The following is a 15,871-nucleotide window of genomic DNA, read 5'->3' on the forward strand; positions in this document are numbered from 1 at the left end:
CACTCAGCCAATGACAGAAACTCAGCCTTAAAAAATGCAAATGTATAAAAACAGGAATGGGAACAGCAAACATAGAGTAGTGTAGCCTCCACTGGGCTTCACACACACACAAACACACACTCACACGCACACTCTCAAACATGCACACTAACACTCACACACACACATACAAATTTACCCTCTTTCTCTCAGACACGCACACACGTCTTATTTGGCTACGCAGGCTTAAATGGCTACAAACGCACACGTTTACACTTTGACAGTCACTTTTAGAAAAGACAGTACGTGTTTATATCATTCCTGCCTGTGAGAAAGTGGCGTGTTGTCTGTCCATCTGTCCTGCGGCAGACAGACAGGTAGACAAGTCAGACAGACAGTGAAAAGACACGGTCAGTGTGTGTGATAGCCACTGTGAGGGACGAGCCGCCCCACATTCAGCAGTGAACAGACTAAACACACCCTCACGCACGCAGAAACACACGCACACACACACACTCGCGTCGACAGGCTAGTCAGTGTACACAAGAGTCTGCTGTGAAATATCAAGGTGAAGCACTCATGCATACGCAAACACACAGGTAGCAGGTTTAGATGAGGTGCAGACACAGGCGCGCACAGGTATTCTTGGACTGGCGACGGGAAGGAGGGAGGGAGGGAGGGATGGAAGGAGGGGGCCCAGGTAACTACACACACAGGAGTGGAAGAGTTGTGTTACCTGCATGTGGAAGAGCGTGAGAACTGCTGGAGTAGGTAAACAAACACTCGACCACAGTACATTCCAGCTTTAACTCGCCCCTCTCTTCTTTTAAAGACGCACACTTGTACAGAAAAAAATGCACACACACTCACACACACACACAGACAGAGCCATCCGCACACACCCAGACGAGTATAGTTTTGACTCCCATGCATTTTTGTTCTACAGTACTGAGTATAATAGAAGCTACTAGCCCAGTCGCACTGGTGTGTTTATTGTTACAATCTCTTAGATAGAAGCACAGCCCGCCTGTCTCCTCACGTTGTCCCCTCCCCTCCCCCAAAATGCTCCCACGGCAGGTTAACGTTGACCTCATAAACACTAATTCATTTTCCTCTCATAACCAAAGCTCTAACGGCAAATGTTATGACTGAATTAGTGCACGTGGGAGCAACTTTTTTTTTTTTTAAATTTCATTAAAGCCCCTCACACTTCCAAGAGGCCCCTCCCATCCCCAAACAGAGAGACAATGATGGAAGAAAGAAAAAAAAAATCATAAGGTGAGGCATGCAAAAGGGTGTGTGCGTTTATGGCTGTGTGTGTATGTGTGTGTGAGAGGGGTGGGGTGGAGGGCGTTTATCGGATGATGGCCAGACGTGGAGTTGTGCTTTTACACAAACAGACCAAACTCTAAACCAACCGGCAACTGATCGATAACTAACCAATAACATTGAAACCACCTGATCTTGCTGGAAATCACAAGTGATGACTATCACTATGACGACGATGATGATGGCGATGACGGCGACGAGGGGTTCGATATGCGCTCGTGTGATATGATTTACAGTCTACTTAACGTCGGCGCGGTGTGTTTCAGTGCGCTGCGAGTTTTATTTCAGCTGTTGTGTGTTTGGTGTGTGTGTGCATGCGTACGTGTGTGTGTGACAAGAGCACAGCTCATCTAAAGGGATGACGTGATGTGATGGATAAAAACTCTTCATGGTCATGCAGATGGTTAGTGACGCCAGAAAGGATACGCTGATATTTACATATAAACTTTTTTCTTTTTTTAAACTGCTAAATACACATCCTCCTGTTTATTATTATTATTACGGCATTATTATCATCATCATCATCATTATTATTATTGTTCACCATCCAGCCCAAGAACATTGATATATTATTGATTATTATTACTATCCATAACTAGTCTTTATACAGCTTAGAGGAGCAGAGGGAGGGGGGCCTGCCGGTGTCTCCACAGCGGCTCCTTGACGTTGTGAAACACGCCGAGCACTGAGCACCGTTTTCTGGTTGGCCGAGCACAGAGCGAGAGGTCAGCGCCACCTTCGAGCAGATACGAGTGGGTGTGCGCGCGCGTATGTGTGTGTTAGCGTGTGTTTATGCGTGGCTTTGTGGACGTGCGTTTGTGTGTCTTTGAGCACCAGATTGACGGAAGGCACACAAAAGAGACCTTTCCTCTCACCTTTGACCCCGGGCTCTGTGCGGCCAACCAGACGCTCTGTATGGTTTGTTTTTCTTTCTTTTTTTTTCTTTTTTTTTAAGTGTATGTGTAGAGTGGGGGTGGTGGTGGTGAGAGGCAGAGTAGAGCCCGATCTAATAGTTAGTCTGTCCATAGGCTCACTCCACCCGTCTCCACCCCTCTCCTCTCCCCTTTCAGGCCTTTTTTTCAGATTTGCTCCGTTAAAAACAGAAGAGGATCTCTCTCTCTCTCTCTCTCGCTCTTTTTGTGTGTGTGTGTGTGTGCTGGAAAACACAGGTTGCAAGAGCATGTGTTTTGTTTTGTTTGTTTTCTTACAAAATAATCATATCATTACATACAGAACAAGAGAATCTGTAGAATATTAATAACAACATTTACTTTAAAAACATCTCGCGTGTACGTGTTATTTTTTTTCTGAATATATTTGGATTTTTTTTTTCCTTTTTTTGTCCTCTTTTTTTCTCGTTTTCTTTGAAAAGAAGGTTCCAAGTCCGCAGAGAGAAAGGCGCTCTCAAGTATGGAGACGGGAGGAGAGAGGGATGAGGAGACCCGAGCAGATAAGGAGGGTGGGGGGAGAAGAAGAGGAGTAGGAAGGATGGAGGAGGAGGAGAAGGAAGGGCAGGACTTATAGAGTATCTTTCGCTCTTCTCTTGCTCGCTCTTTCTCCCTTCCCGGTGTGCGGCGTGTCTCTCTGGCGTGTCAGTGTTATGCATAAAACTCCTCCTGCTTGTCCGGTTTCTGGTAGGTGACGGTGGCCTGTTTGGGTTCCTCCAGCGTGTAGCTGCCCTCGTCCTTCTTCTTCATCCTGTACACCAGCAGCATCACCAGGAAGGCAGCGAACAGGGCGCCCACCACGCCTCCCACTATCACCGCTGCAGCGAGATGGAAACAAGAGTTAGTCGTGTCAAATTTGCAGCAGATTAGATGCTACAAACACTCAAACACACGCAGAGACAAACACTAAAATGCCATTAGAGCCGCTGGCACGTCTGCGGCCGACTATGAAACAACACGGAGCTGCTTTAGAAACACTTCTAGCAAATCTACCACAGCGTCACTACCACCTTCCTGCTAAGTGAAGACGGATGAGCCCGAATGTGCCAAAATACATTCTGTGCTGCCAACCGCTTTGTGTTAAAACTGCAGCCCTGCAGTGCCACATAGCAGTTTAACCCTGTGGGGGCTGCCGGGGCCAATCAGCAGCAGCTGCTTTGTTTCCCACCGTCCTTTGCTTCCTCTGCTTATCTTGTCGAAATGGTTAAAAACGCCCTCATTACAGTGACTGGCATCCACGCCAAAAGCGGGAAACAAGCGCTTTGTTTCCATTCTTTGCGTCGGGAGAGTTTACTTTGTTTATCTCCGTTTCTGCTGAAGGGATTTAATTAATGCAGTTTTTCCACCGCGTACTTTCACCGCAAAACGTATTCCCCTCGTCTGCCTCGTCGCACCGTTTTACGTAATTAAATCTTCTATAAGATTTCAGTCGGTTTTATCTTCTTTTGCCCAATCATGCAGTGCGTAACTACAGTCTGTGCGTTTCACCGTGTCTCTTTATCTCACCGTCTCTGATTTTGTTTATACTCAGACTTAAGGAATGTTCACTGCACCATTTCAAGTTGCTGTCAAGATAGCACATAATGAACCACTTGTCCGCGAATTCATAATATCAAGTCATCATTAAGACGAATGACTAAATCAAGGATTTTAGTCATGCTGGTGGGGCTGGGCCATGGATGGCATTGTCATTCAGCCCATCTGTCCACCGCTTTTATCCAGAATTAAATTGGACAGAATGGCCTGAAATTTGGCGAGGATACTGATGTTCCCCTCGGGATGAATTGTGTCAACTTTACTGAGCTCGCTGCATTAATGAAAGCAAAGAAATTATAATTTTATTCCAAAAATTTTTGTTTGAGTTTAGTTCTGAATAACAAGTGGTACCCAGCCGATGTGCAAGACAGCAATAATATATTTAGCATGTTCGCAGTAAAGAGGACCTATTATGTTCTTATCCTTCTCCTTTTTTCTTCCATATACAGTCATGCAAAAAATAATGCTTTCATACCGCTCGAAGCTTTCCTGTGAAAAGCTGAAAATACCTCATGATTCAGTAGATTGTAGATTCACCTTTAGCAGGAATGAGTGGAAGTAATTGTTTCCTGTATTATTGTATAAGTCTCTCACATCATTGTGGAGGATTTTTGGTCCACTCTACTTTACAGTGTTGTTTTAGTGCATTGAGGTTTGCAGGTTTATGCCTGTCATTTTCATGCCGGCCATTGAAGCACCTTGATTATTTTCTTTTTGAGCCATTCTGTTGTAGGCTTGCTTTGTGCTTGGGTTCGTTGTCCTGTTAAATAGAACTTTAGCTGTTAGACAAATGTTCTCACATTTGATTCTAGAATAATTTGTCATACAGACAAATATATGCTTTCCAGAGGTCTTGTGTAACCTTTCCAAACAAGCCACACTTTTTCAGTCTTTATTTAATTGTACTGTGATGAACTTTAACATTTAACACACTAACTTAAGCATGTAGAGTCTGAGATGTAGCTCGTAGGTTGTTTTTTGGGTTTTTTTGCAGTTTCTCTGAGCATTGCACGGCAGTATGCTTGCATACCTGAATGCTCCAGATCAGGAAAATGCCCAAACTTATGCTCTCACTTGCTGATGATCAATTTATGCATTATGCATTTGATTAGGAGCAGCTGGCTGCTATTGACCTTCTTAACTCTTATTAAAGCAGTGAGAGTGTTCTTAGTTTTTCACATGACTGTATATGTTGTTAGAATAGTAGATGCTCGTATTACTTATAGCCAAAGTTTAATAATAATAAAGCCAGTGTGCGTACCGATAATCAATTTGAGTGAAACGCTCAGACTTCAGCCAGGCTTTTTGTACTGCTGTCTCTTTATAACATCAAACCAAACCAAACCTGTGTTTACAAGTGGCAGCCAATCAGAAGAAAGCTGGCTTAAAGGGGGAGGAAGCTAAAACACCCTTTTTTTCAGATTTTGGTGCTAAAAGGGCTCTGTCAATGAAAAGCTGCACTACACTAATACACGTCTACTGTCTAGTCTAAAATATGTTGCCTCCTGCTCTTTACCGATGAACAGGAAATCAGCGAAAACCACAGCCAGAAGTCCACCAATCAGAACGGCTGAAGGAGAAACAGAGAGCCAGTCAGGTCAGGCAAATTGGCTGCTCCTTTCTTTTCAACAACAGCTCTTTGGGATGAGGAATAGGGGGCACTTGAAAAGGAACTGGATTTAGCCAAAGGGGAAAAGGATGAGAAAAAATAGGGGGGGAAAGGAGGGGTTGGATAACCCGAGAAGAGGATCTCTTGTTCTCAATGGGTCAAACGGGGCTAAGCAGGACATTCTGTTATGGTGATGAATCTGCACTACGTGAATGCGAGGTGATGCCAGATTGTCAGAGCAGCTTCCTGAAAGCAGGGAAAGAACACAGGAGGCAACTGGGAAATGTGTTCTGCCAGTCTAAGGGGTGATTAGGAAGACATGCTCAGAGACAGACAGGTGGATGAAAAGGGCTCGAATTCAGACACGACACACATGGAAGCCATTTGCATGATCTTTAGTGATGGATAATCTTACCTATCAAGACCTCTTTTCTCTCCAGGATGTTCTTCTGCGGCAGCTGGGCCGCGGAGCTGCCTCCGTCCACAGAGTTGCCCATAAGATCAGGTCCACCCGCCATTTCGCTGCCAAGATTATTGCGGCGTCCATCCATGATTTCATAATCTCCACTTGGTCCTGCAGCACCCACTTCGTTGGTGCCCTCCTGAGATGGGGAACGGAAAGTGAGACCAATGAGGAAACTTACATTTGATGTAATCCCATTTCCTCCACCGAGCCGCTGCACTGAAACGCATCCAAACCAACACAGAACTTTCCATGGCACATGTTCGCCTTTAAAACAATGAGCCTCTGTATATTAGGATGGGAGAGAGCTGCAGATTGTCCAACCCATCCAGTATACGCACAAAATCTGGCAGCTTAATTATATGTGGAAAACCAGAAAAATCTAAATGGATCGTGGTTTAATGCAGTTTCTGTGATTAACCAAAAGCACATGTGTCAGAGAAATGCCTCTGGTCTCGAATAACGAAGAGGCAGTTAGAAGAAGAGCCGTTACGGTTTACTGGACCATAAACTGTATTTAAAAGATGGAAGAGTAGTAACAGCATGATGCCACATGATGTTTTGAAGCCTCAAGTTGAGCATTTTGGTCTTTACCGTCTTGATTTTAGGAAACTGAATGTGACAGTCTGAATGAGGGAGATGACACCTCTTCCTTTCTGCCTCTAAAATTGAACCATATTTTAGAAAATTGGAATTACATTTAACAAGATGTTCAACCAGCAATTGAAGCGATAAACTCATCAGTAAAGTGTTTATTGAGCTCACAGATCAAGTAAGCATCTCACTGATGTTGTGGATGCTGTTCTTGTTTTTTGAGTCTGAGATGAGGACACTAAGACTACTGTTTGTTAGATTTGGCAGCTTGAGCCCAGAAGTGATCAGCCTAACTTTGCATAAAGAGTGGAAACAGCAGGAACCAGCGAGGGTAACTCTATACAGGTTTAAATAAATATCACAAGTCCCGAAGTTCACAAATGAACATTTTTCATCTCGTTCGCCTAATACTGCCTGACATGAGCTGAGTCCTACCTGTGTTGTTGTGGGCTGCTGTGGGCGGGTCGTCCTCTCTGTTGGCACCGCCTGAGTCGTTGTCATCATGGGAACCCTGGGCCTGAAGGGGGTCCTGGTCTTGACAGTGGTAGCAGTGGTTGTTGCAGCTGTGCTGGGCTCAGGGGTTGACTCTGGTGTGATGGACATGTCTTCTTCTGTAGTGGTTACATCAGTGAATCCTGGGTAAAGCAAGCTGGGCTCTGGCGAAAGGTAGATGTCTTCCTCTTCTTCTGTGGCGCTCAGGTCATCTGAACCAGCAGAGGGCGCTGCACTTTCAGCAGGACTGGCTGCAGGATTGGTGGTGAACATAGGAACGGCAGCAGGGGACCGGGGCGCGGCAGTGGTCTTGGCGGCGGCCCGGATTCTCTCCAGCTCTCTCTCACGTTCCCTCTCTCTCTCCCTCTCTCGCTCTCTCTCCCTCTCCCTCTCTCTCTCCCTCTCCTTCTCTCGCTCCATCTCTCGGACACGCTCCCTTTCCCTCTCCCTTTCTCTCTCCCTCTCCTTTTCCAGCTCCAGCTCCCGCTCCAGCTCCCTCTCCCTCTCCAGGTCCCTATCCAAGAACACGCCGCTCTCTCCCTCAGCTTCAGTGAGAAGAGGGGTGGTCGTCGGGTCCTCTGGGTTGGGGCTAGGCTCTGCTGCAGGCGGTGCAGAGGGAGCGAGGTCGGTTGCTTGGGTGGTGGAGAGAAGTAGGGGTTCCTCTGTGGTGAACGTGACAGCTACTGATGTTGGCCTCATACCGATCTCAGGAACTGAAGAGGAGAGAATTAGAACAAAAAATTAAATAAGACAAGAAGAAGAGTCAAATTTGACACAGTCACTCCATCACAAGCCACCACCCGCCCACCCACACACACACACAGATAACAGTAGATCAGAAACTGAGACTATTGCTGGCTCATTCACTTCACACTCAGTAGTTTACTCTCTAGTGACACTTCTGACACTTAATCTGATTAGTCTTACTCAGCCAGCAGATTGCATCGTCCCTAACAGGTGTCCCCGGTGTATATCCCTAATACCTAAAGTTCCCCTGATGGCTTACTTGATGGGCTGCAGTAGAAAATAAGAAGAGATGTGTAATGGAAGAAAGAGAGGAGCATACAAGGTCTGATACGGCTGTGCTGTTCTTCATGCAGCATCATTAATCCTGTCATGCCTAAGAATGGCGAAGCATGTCATCACATCTGAAAATCACTGAAAATCAATGCTTAAATACTGTATGCCTCATCACCGCAGGATCCACTATGAACACAGAAGTTGCACCGAGCAGAAGGATGTCTTTAACTATCTGTAATATCTGAAGCTGCAGCCGCACAGGTTTAACGCTGCTCGAAGGCAAGAGGTGTCGGGATCGATCCAAATATCCATAGTACCGATATCAAATATGCATCAGTACTGGACTGGATTGATACTTTGTTTCTATCGTCTAAGTTCAGTATGTAGCTCAAAGAGCTTTAAGCTTAATAAACTATTTTCTTGGAAGAGAACGGAAGATAAACCGAAATGCTTTAGAGGCGGGCACAATTACACTCCTGATGTCCAAAAAAGTTTTAAAATTGTTTCAAAATAGAAGCTGAAAGAGTGTTTTTTTTTTCTTTTGTTAGCTAAGTATTGTGGAAAGTACAAATCACAGTGGTTTACTCATCATTAAAACCTGTTCAAAATTTGAAAATTGATGCTAATTCATCTCATAAATCATTCAACACCCTGTATTTAATTGGTATCGGATCGATACCAAGGTTTGCAGTATGTGCAGCAGTACCAAGGACCATCACCAAAACAGACAGCATTCACATTGTTGTATTTTTATAGCTTTTAATAAGAGAATGTGGCAAAAGTTGCCTTCAGAGTTTTCTTAAAGGCGTCCTAGCAGGTGGGTAACATAGCAAAAAGGGCTTACTTTAACCTAAACTATCATTTTGCCTAAATTAAACCAAACTGCAAGCGAAAACTGAAAATAAATAAATGAATAACCCAGCTAAGTCTGCACTGGTAACTCACATGGGAGATGAGCCCCAGTCTCCTGGATGAATCACACACACTAATCAACCTACAACCATCCCCATAATTTACAGTCAACAGCAACCGTGATCCTAGAGCAACATTTATTATGACGTTGCAGGAACAAGTCAACATGGTGACATCGTGTCTAAACTTGTAAGGCTTCCACATGAAGCTGGAACTAAGCTCCTCAACCAAAGGCTTTCCATAATGCAGCACGTTAATATGTTTTATTAAGATACACCTTCCCTGGTAAACTGCCCACCTTTCAGACTCCAAGGCCAACCATTTGAGGTTTGAGAAACCCCAAGCTTGGGCAACCATCATGACATCATCCCCAGCTCTTAAGCAGCAATTAATTTGTCCTTGACTACACATGCAGCTATCTGCTTTATTCATCAATAATCCCTTCGGTAATTTTTAAACGCTAAGGAAAGATTTTCTGCAGAACTACAAAAAGCATCATTCAGCTTTTTTTTCACAGCCAGCTAACAAACAAACTGGGATTTATGAGTACAAGTGTCTCCGCCTCCATCTTTCCTTTAAATGTCAGCAACACAAAAGCACACACAGAGAGTGCTTAACTATGTTTGGTTTGTTTGGTTTTTTTTGGTTGCTTTTTTAAATCGCTTATAAAATAGTGAATGTAATGATGACTTGGCACCCCAATTAAATCGCCATTTTCTGCTCATTTAGCTGTCTGACAGCAGAAACTTAACAATGTGTACACGAGAACGACTGCTGCAAATTACGAGTTCAGCTGTGTTAAAAACCTGGAGAAGAGAAGAGAAGAGAAGACAAGACAAGACAAGAGAAGAGAAGAGAAGAGAAGAGAAGAGAAGAGAAGAGAAGAGAAGAGAAGACAAGAGAAGACAAGACAAGACAAGACAAGAGAAGAGAAGAGAAGAGAAGAGAAGAGAAGAGAAGAGAAGAGAAGAGAAGAGAAGAGAAGAGAAGAGAAGAGAAGACAAGAGAAGAGTGATTCGTTTTCTTTTTAAATCTCATAATGCTATTACTCCACCCCACCTTTCATTCTATTATAGCAGTGAAGCTCTTTGGGTTGAAAGAGAAACAAATTGAATTTACAGGCACAAAAACACGAAGGCTGTAGTGGAGGTGGAGAGGATATCGAAATATGGACTCCAACAATGCAGCTTCTGTTAAACACATCAGACACCACAACAAGAAAAAAAGAAAGAAAGAAAGAAACTGGATGGCTCTGAAGCAGCTGTGACACAAAATGAACATCTGCCTGTTAAAAACGAGCCCTTTCTTTGGGCTCTGTAGTTCGGTTTGAGCTTAAGCAATTTGCCAGGCTGCTGTTTCAGCCACAGGGGGTGCCTCTGCTACACTCTCCTGCTTTGAATGGTAATTTATTTTGAGCGTGCTCGCCACTAGCGCAGCGCCCGAACTGAGGGCAGCCCTCAATGAGTCATGCTTAATAAGGGGCGCCGCGCTCAAGCTTCGACAGCAAGATCAGAAAATCAACCTGAATTACAGCAATGTGATTTACATTAAGTAGGTAATTCCTACAGCCCGGCTCGAACACGGGCCGCACGCTCGCACATAGGTGCCCGCGACACGCTGGTGTGCGTGTGATCGTCTAATCTGCATGGACTGTAATCTGATTAGAGTAAATAAGATCTCGGGGAACTGAGCTTCAGTTAGTGCTTGTTTGTAAGGGGTGTGTCTGAGGAATTTTCTTAATAAATCTGTTCCCGAACTTCTCAGTCGAGCCACACGGCATGTTTATGTGGTGTGACTTTGGGTGTGTGTGTGCGTGTGTGCATGGCCTCCACGCATGTGTGTCTGGTGAATAGAGGAGGGACTGTGGGGGTCTTCGGGGTCAGCAGATTGAAACCCGACAGCTGTTGAGTCTGAAAGAACCAGGGCATGAGTGTGTAACCTCACACACACACATAGATATATATATATATACACTTACAGCCAGAGCCAGAGCCCGAGTAGAGATCCTCGTCGTCGTAAAATTCATCTCTCGCCGACCCTTCGTCATCGATAGGCAGCGACCACTTCTGTCCCTGTTAGACAGAGAGATTACAGATGACTGAGAAGTTTGTCATTTCATTTGAAAGAGAAACCACTTTTGCAGATTACACACACACACACACACACACACACACACACACACACACACACACACACACACACACACACACACACACACACACACACAGAGTTGTCTGGTGCAGCTGCATTATGTTGGACAGGGGAACATCTGTCTGTCTGTGGCTCTATGGAGGAGCATAGTTAATGAGTTGATCTAAAGCTGGGATTTTGGCAGTGGAACATCAAAGCTTTTAAGGAGAGAAGAAGGGGGTGGGCGGGTGGTGGTGGGGGTTTCCATTTTGTCTCTGCTTATGTGTCAATTGCAAGTGATGCTCGGCCCGTAAAGCAGCAAAGCAAAGGAAAGCAATTAACTTCTGAACTTCGTTCCATTACGGATTAATAGGGTAATATTTTTCAATATGAAGTGTTCGGTATTTAAAATGATAGGAAGTACTCATTTTTACACTCACAAAGCAAACGTGATATCTTTAAATTGCTTGTTTTGTCTGAGCGGCAGTCCAAATAAGACGGTTTGAAAATTACTCAGAACGGAGGCCAGCAGCAGCAGGCACATTTCAAGCAACCAGAGCAGGAAAATGACACCAGTGCTTCCTGCCTGCTGTGACACAGAGCTGGCAGAAGCATCTGACCGATTAAAAATCACGAAAGTTTCTAAAGTTTATTCCTACAGACTCGTGAATGTCTGCACCAAATTTTAATGGAAATCAATCAGACACTATTGAGATACGTCAGCAGTCTAAAACCCAAAAATCTATTCAGTCTACAAAAATGTAAAACGGGAGACAACGTTTAGTTTGATGAATGGCCTGAGAGGATCACAACTGTCCGCAGATCACTTATCGCCATCTCAAAATAATTATGTGGCTCGGAGGTGAAAAATATCCCCCCCCCCCCCCCCCCCCCCCCCCCCCCCCCCCCCCCCCCCCCCCCACACACACACACACACTACACAAACACACCCTGTCTGAAATGTGCTCATAACTGTCTTGCGGATCATTTCACAGCGTCCTCCCTTCTCATCACTCCAGCTTAATCCAAGCCTCCTCCACATTAGCCCGCGAGGAGGAAGCACAAGCACGCCGACCCCCACCGGGGTCAGGTAGGAGAGATTAGTGAGGGATCATTCAGGGGTTGAATCTCTGAAGTGAACGACCTCAGCCTCCGTTCACTTTGAGGCTGATCCCTCCTCCTCTTCTCTCTCTTCCTTCATCCCTTTCTCTCGACCTGAATCCCACATCCGTGCGATGTTTAAACGCACACTTTAGCACTCAGAGATTTTTCCCATCACACAGGGTCAACTAATGCTGCTATCGAGTGCATGCACTTAAGAGATGCCGCACGCGCTGCAGTGCAAAGATAAATTCAACCTACAGAGGTGTTTATGCACAGTCAGGAACGTCCAGTCAAATATTTACAGACCGCCTTTCTATACTGACTTTTATTCACATGCTAAATATTTTACCTGTTTTTTTCAATGATTAAATAGTTGGATCGTTCACATCGAAGCAGAGTCCCTTTCATTTTGACAAAAACTGTTTTTATGCTAAATATCTTAAAGCGTTTACTTAAAACCATCTTCCAACGATTTAAAAACGTACTGCATTGTGTGTGTTTGTTAAAAGATGTAATTTTCTGTAACGGAGATTCTGCTACTTGGGGGCAGCTCAACAAGAGGCCAATGCAACCGAGATTTTATCTGCTTCTCAAGTCGATGTGTTCACACTGCTGGCAAACATTTGCTTATTTGCATATCAAGCAGGCGTAAAGGTCCGTTAGCATGAGGAGTTGTGCTTCTGGCCATGATGAAGTCCAATAAAGACTCCGCTTACAGCTTTGTAAATTGAATTATTTGGATCTTTAACTGCCAAATGCTCCAATCAGTCACTACCACGGTTTTACAGCATTTTGGATTTTTAGCAGAGCCTGAACAATATACCATTTAAGAAACGATAGTGATATTAGCTGATTTTAAAATCTAATATTTTACTATATCGGCTGATATTTTTTTTCCTGTCAGACACATGAAACATAAACAGATCCTCCCAACATTTGCTATGTGCTGATCGGCAAATAGCTAATATCGGCTGATGATATCAGCCCGCCAATATATTAGTCGGGCTCTAATTTTTAAGATTCATCTGAGTTTTGTTTCTGTTTTTTGCTGAAAACAGCTGCAGTGCTGTGTGAAAATGAAACTGATGAGAGCAGCTATGTGAGTGAATTAAAACAGCAAAATTGTTGGCCATAAACACGAAATGACATCCTGTTCTCGCTCCCAGCTGGTGGCAGCAGAGCCTGGTTCTGCCAGAGGTTTCTTCCTGTTAAAAGGGAGTTTTTCCTTTCCACTGTCACCAAGTACTAGCTCACAGTTGGCCATATGAATGTTGTGGTTTTCGCCCCATCATTGTAGCATCTTTAACTTACAACATAAAGCCCCTTGAGGTGACTGCTGTTATGATTTGGTGATTTGCTTGTGATAAACATTTCTCAAGTGATTCTTCGACAATAATTTTCAACTTGCAGAGAAGAGTTCAACATCTGAAGATTCCCTTCTGGGATGGGTTTCATATCGTCAAAAAGGGTATTTAACACCCCCCCCCCCAGTTTTTTTGTGCATAAACCAAACGGTGACCAAAGACTGAAGTCCAAAATGAAAGTTAAGTATCTCGGGAAATAAGGCAAATACGGAAGCAGCCTATCCCTTGTGTTAAAATATGATGAAAAGCTTTCTGGGGGATCAATATTGGACGAGTTGGGAGTGAGAAAGTGTTGAATGAATGTAAAAATGGCAATATTTACACTACAACCTTTACACTAGTTTATTATTATAGCACACAAACACAAATCAGGCCCAATTTTGAGGTCTGGCATCTTTCCCAAAGACCTGGATGCGCTGAGGGTCAACCCACCAAATTTCAGATAAGTGGATGATCTGCTCTCAGCGCAAAAACGGAGCAGACCAGAAACGCTGATGTATACTGATGTTATACTGTAGAGTCAATCAGTGCATTGCTGGCATAAAAAAAGATCATAAATGTGCTTAAGAGGATGTTTTCTTAAATACTTCAGAACTGTTGCTACGCTTATTGGAGTAACGGAGCGCAAAGCTTTTTAACGCTTCCTCCAACGTGTATACGTCGTGTATATTTTGAGCCCAGACCGAGCTCAGTAGCAAACAGTAAGTAGTGCAATAATCCAATGACTAAAAAGGGTTTAGTTTTTGCTCCAGGTATTGGAAAACAGTCAGTCTTCTGCTGAAAATCTGACCAAAGCAAACTTATCTCTTCAGCAATCTTAAGCCCATCCCCAGGGCCTGCAGAGCTGTTTTTCTTTCCCTTTTTTTTGCCAGCCAGTGTGATGCTAATTGTGCACACACAGAGGAGCACAGGCTCCTCCCCGGCTCCAGACAGAGGAAACCTGATGCCTTTAAAAGCCAATAAAAGCATAATGGAATCTAGAGACCCGAGTATCTCAGTCCATCACATCACAGCATGAGGTGGAGCTGAAACGCTATATGTACCTCCTGAAAATAAAATTGACTTAAAGCTGTTTGGAGGCCGGACACAGTGAGGAGATTGGTCTGAGAAGTGTGTGTGTGTGTGTGTGTGTGTGTGTGTGTGTGTGTGTGTGTGTGTGTGTGTGTGTGTGAAGGAGATGTCAAACCCTGACAGTACTGAAAATACCAAAAAAAGACACACCAGTGTGAGCAGGGTGCAAATGTGTCTTTCTCGTATCTGTGTGTGTGCTATATTCCAAGGATCACTTTTACAATGAAGGCCGTTGCTATGGGCAACCTTTGCCTTTCACAGAAATTCCCATCTCCCAGTGAGAAGCTACCAGACACACACACACACCCTCACACGCACGTATGAGAGCTCTAACTACATGAGCAAAGGTGTTATGTAACGTCAAAAAAACAACTTTATAAAAAAGAAGCCCCACCATCAGTCTCCTCCTCAGGCTCTCCCCCTCTATCGGTTCCCCCCTTTCTGCCTCCCTTCACCTCCCCCTGAATCCACAAACTCCGTGCCAGTGTCTCCCTGTCCTCGCCCCACTTTCCTTTCATCTTAAACTCCATTCCTTATCTCGAGGCTAGCCCCCTAAATTCAGCATGACTGCCAAATAACAAACACACACACAGATACTTAAATAAACACACCCCGCCCCTGAGGGCGGCACCAGAGCCCACCCCAGGGGCCCCATTTACAGGTCCACACATACACACACACACGCGCAATCAACAACCTCCAGGACTCTAGAGTACAGCTGTGGAGCCCCTGTTTGTTTAGTTGTGCATCATCTACATTTATCCCAACATTTAGGAGCAATATAAAATCCACCTCGGTGCCTCGACATGCTTAAATTGTGAGTCAATATGTGCGAATTCACAGCGTGGCGGGCAGCCGTGCGTCACTGCATGTAATTACACTGAGTGTGCGTCTGGACCAGTGTAATCACAGGTTTTGTCTGTGGTGTGGTGCGCACGTACATGCAGACATAAATGCTCCTCGGACCTTTAGTGTGGGTGTGTGTTTTTTACAGGTTTTTCTTTTGGAAGAGGGGGGCAGCTCTGCATTTCGCCTGTGTTTCGGGGGAGCTATAAACAGCTGTACTTTCAGCCTGCACCACATAGCTAACCAACCACAGCGAGACGCAACGAGCTCCCCATCCACCGCACGCATAACCTAAGGCCAAAATCATCTGTGTGCCCTTAATTTCCCTCCACCGCTGCATTTTGTTCCCAGTCGTTATAAAAGGAAACTGTAAGATGACAGCTATATATTCAGCTGGATCTGCGGGGTGAATGCAATCCTGGTTTTTGGCAATGCATGAAGCAATGCCATTATGAGGCATGCGGTGCCAGCTGGA

General features: G+C 44.6%; 1 protein-coding gene across 1 annotated transcript in view; it reads right to left on the bottom strand.

Annotated features, from left to right (window-relative positions):
• Positions 1-1,139: 1,139 nt before the first annotated feature.
• sdc3 (syndecan 3) overlaps positions 1,140-15,871 on the bottom strand; it is a 41,340-nt gene continuing 26,608 nt past the window's right edge. Inside the window, exons 2-5 of the mRNA XM_005932967.3 lie at positions 10,860-10,953; positions 6,893-7,662; positions 5,816-6,002; positions 1,140-3,073 (exon numbers count right to left, since the gene is read on the bottom strand). Of these exons, the coding sequence (XP_005933029.1) occupies positions 2,907-3,073; positions 5,816-6,002; positions 6,893-7,662; positions 10,860-10,953 (1,218 nt within the window). The 3' untranslated portion in view covers positions 1,140-2,906. The remainder of the gene's footprint in view (positions 3,074-5,815; positions 6,003-6,892; positions 7,663-10,859; positions 10,954-15,871) is intronic.

This window comes from Haplochromis burtoni, unplaced genomic scaffold (assembly GCF_018398535.1).
Source record: "Haplochromis burtoni strain Fernald_Lab_line unplaced genomic scaffold, NCSU_Asbu1 Contig_163, whole genome shotgun sequence".
Taxonomy (NCBI): Eukaryota; Metazoa; Chordata; class Actinopteri; order Cichliformes; family Cichlidae; genus Haplochromis; species Haplochromis burtoni.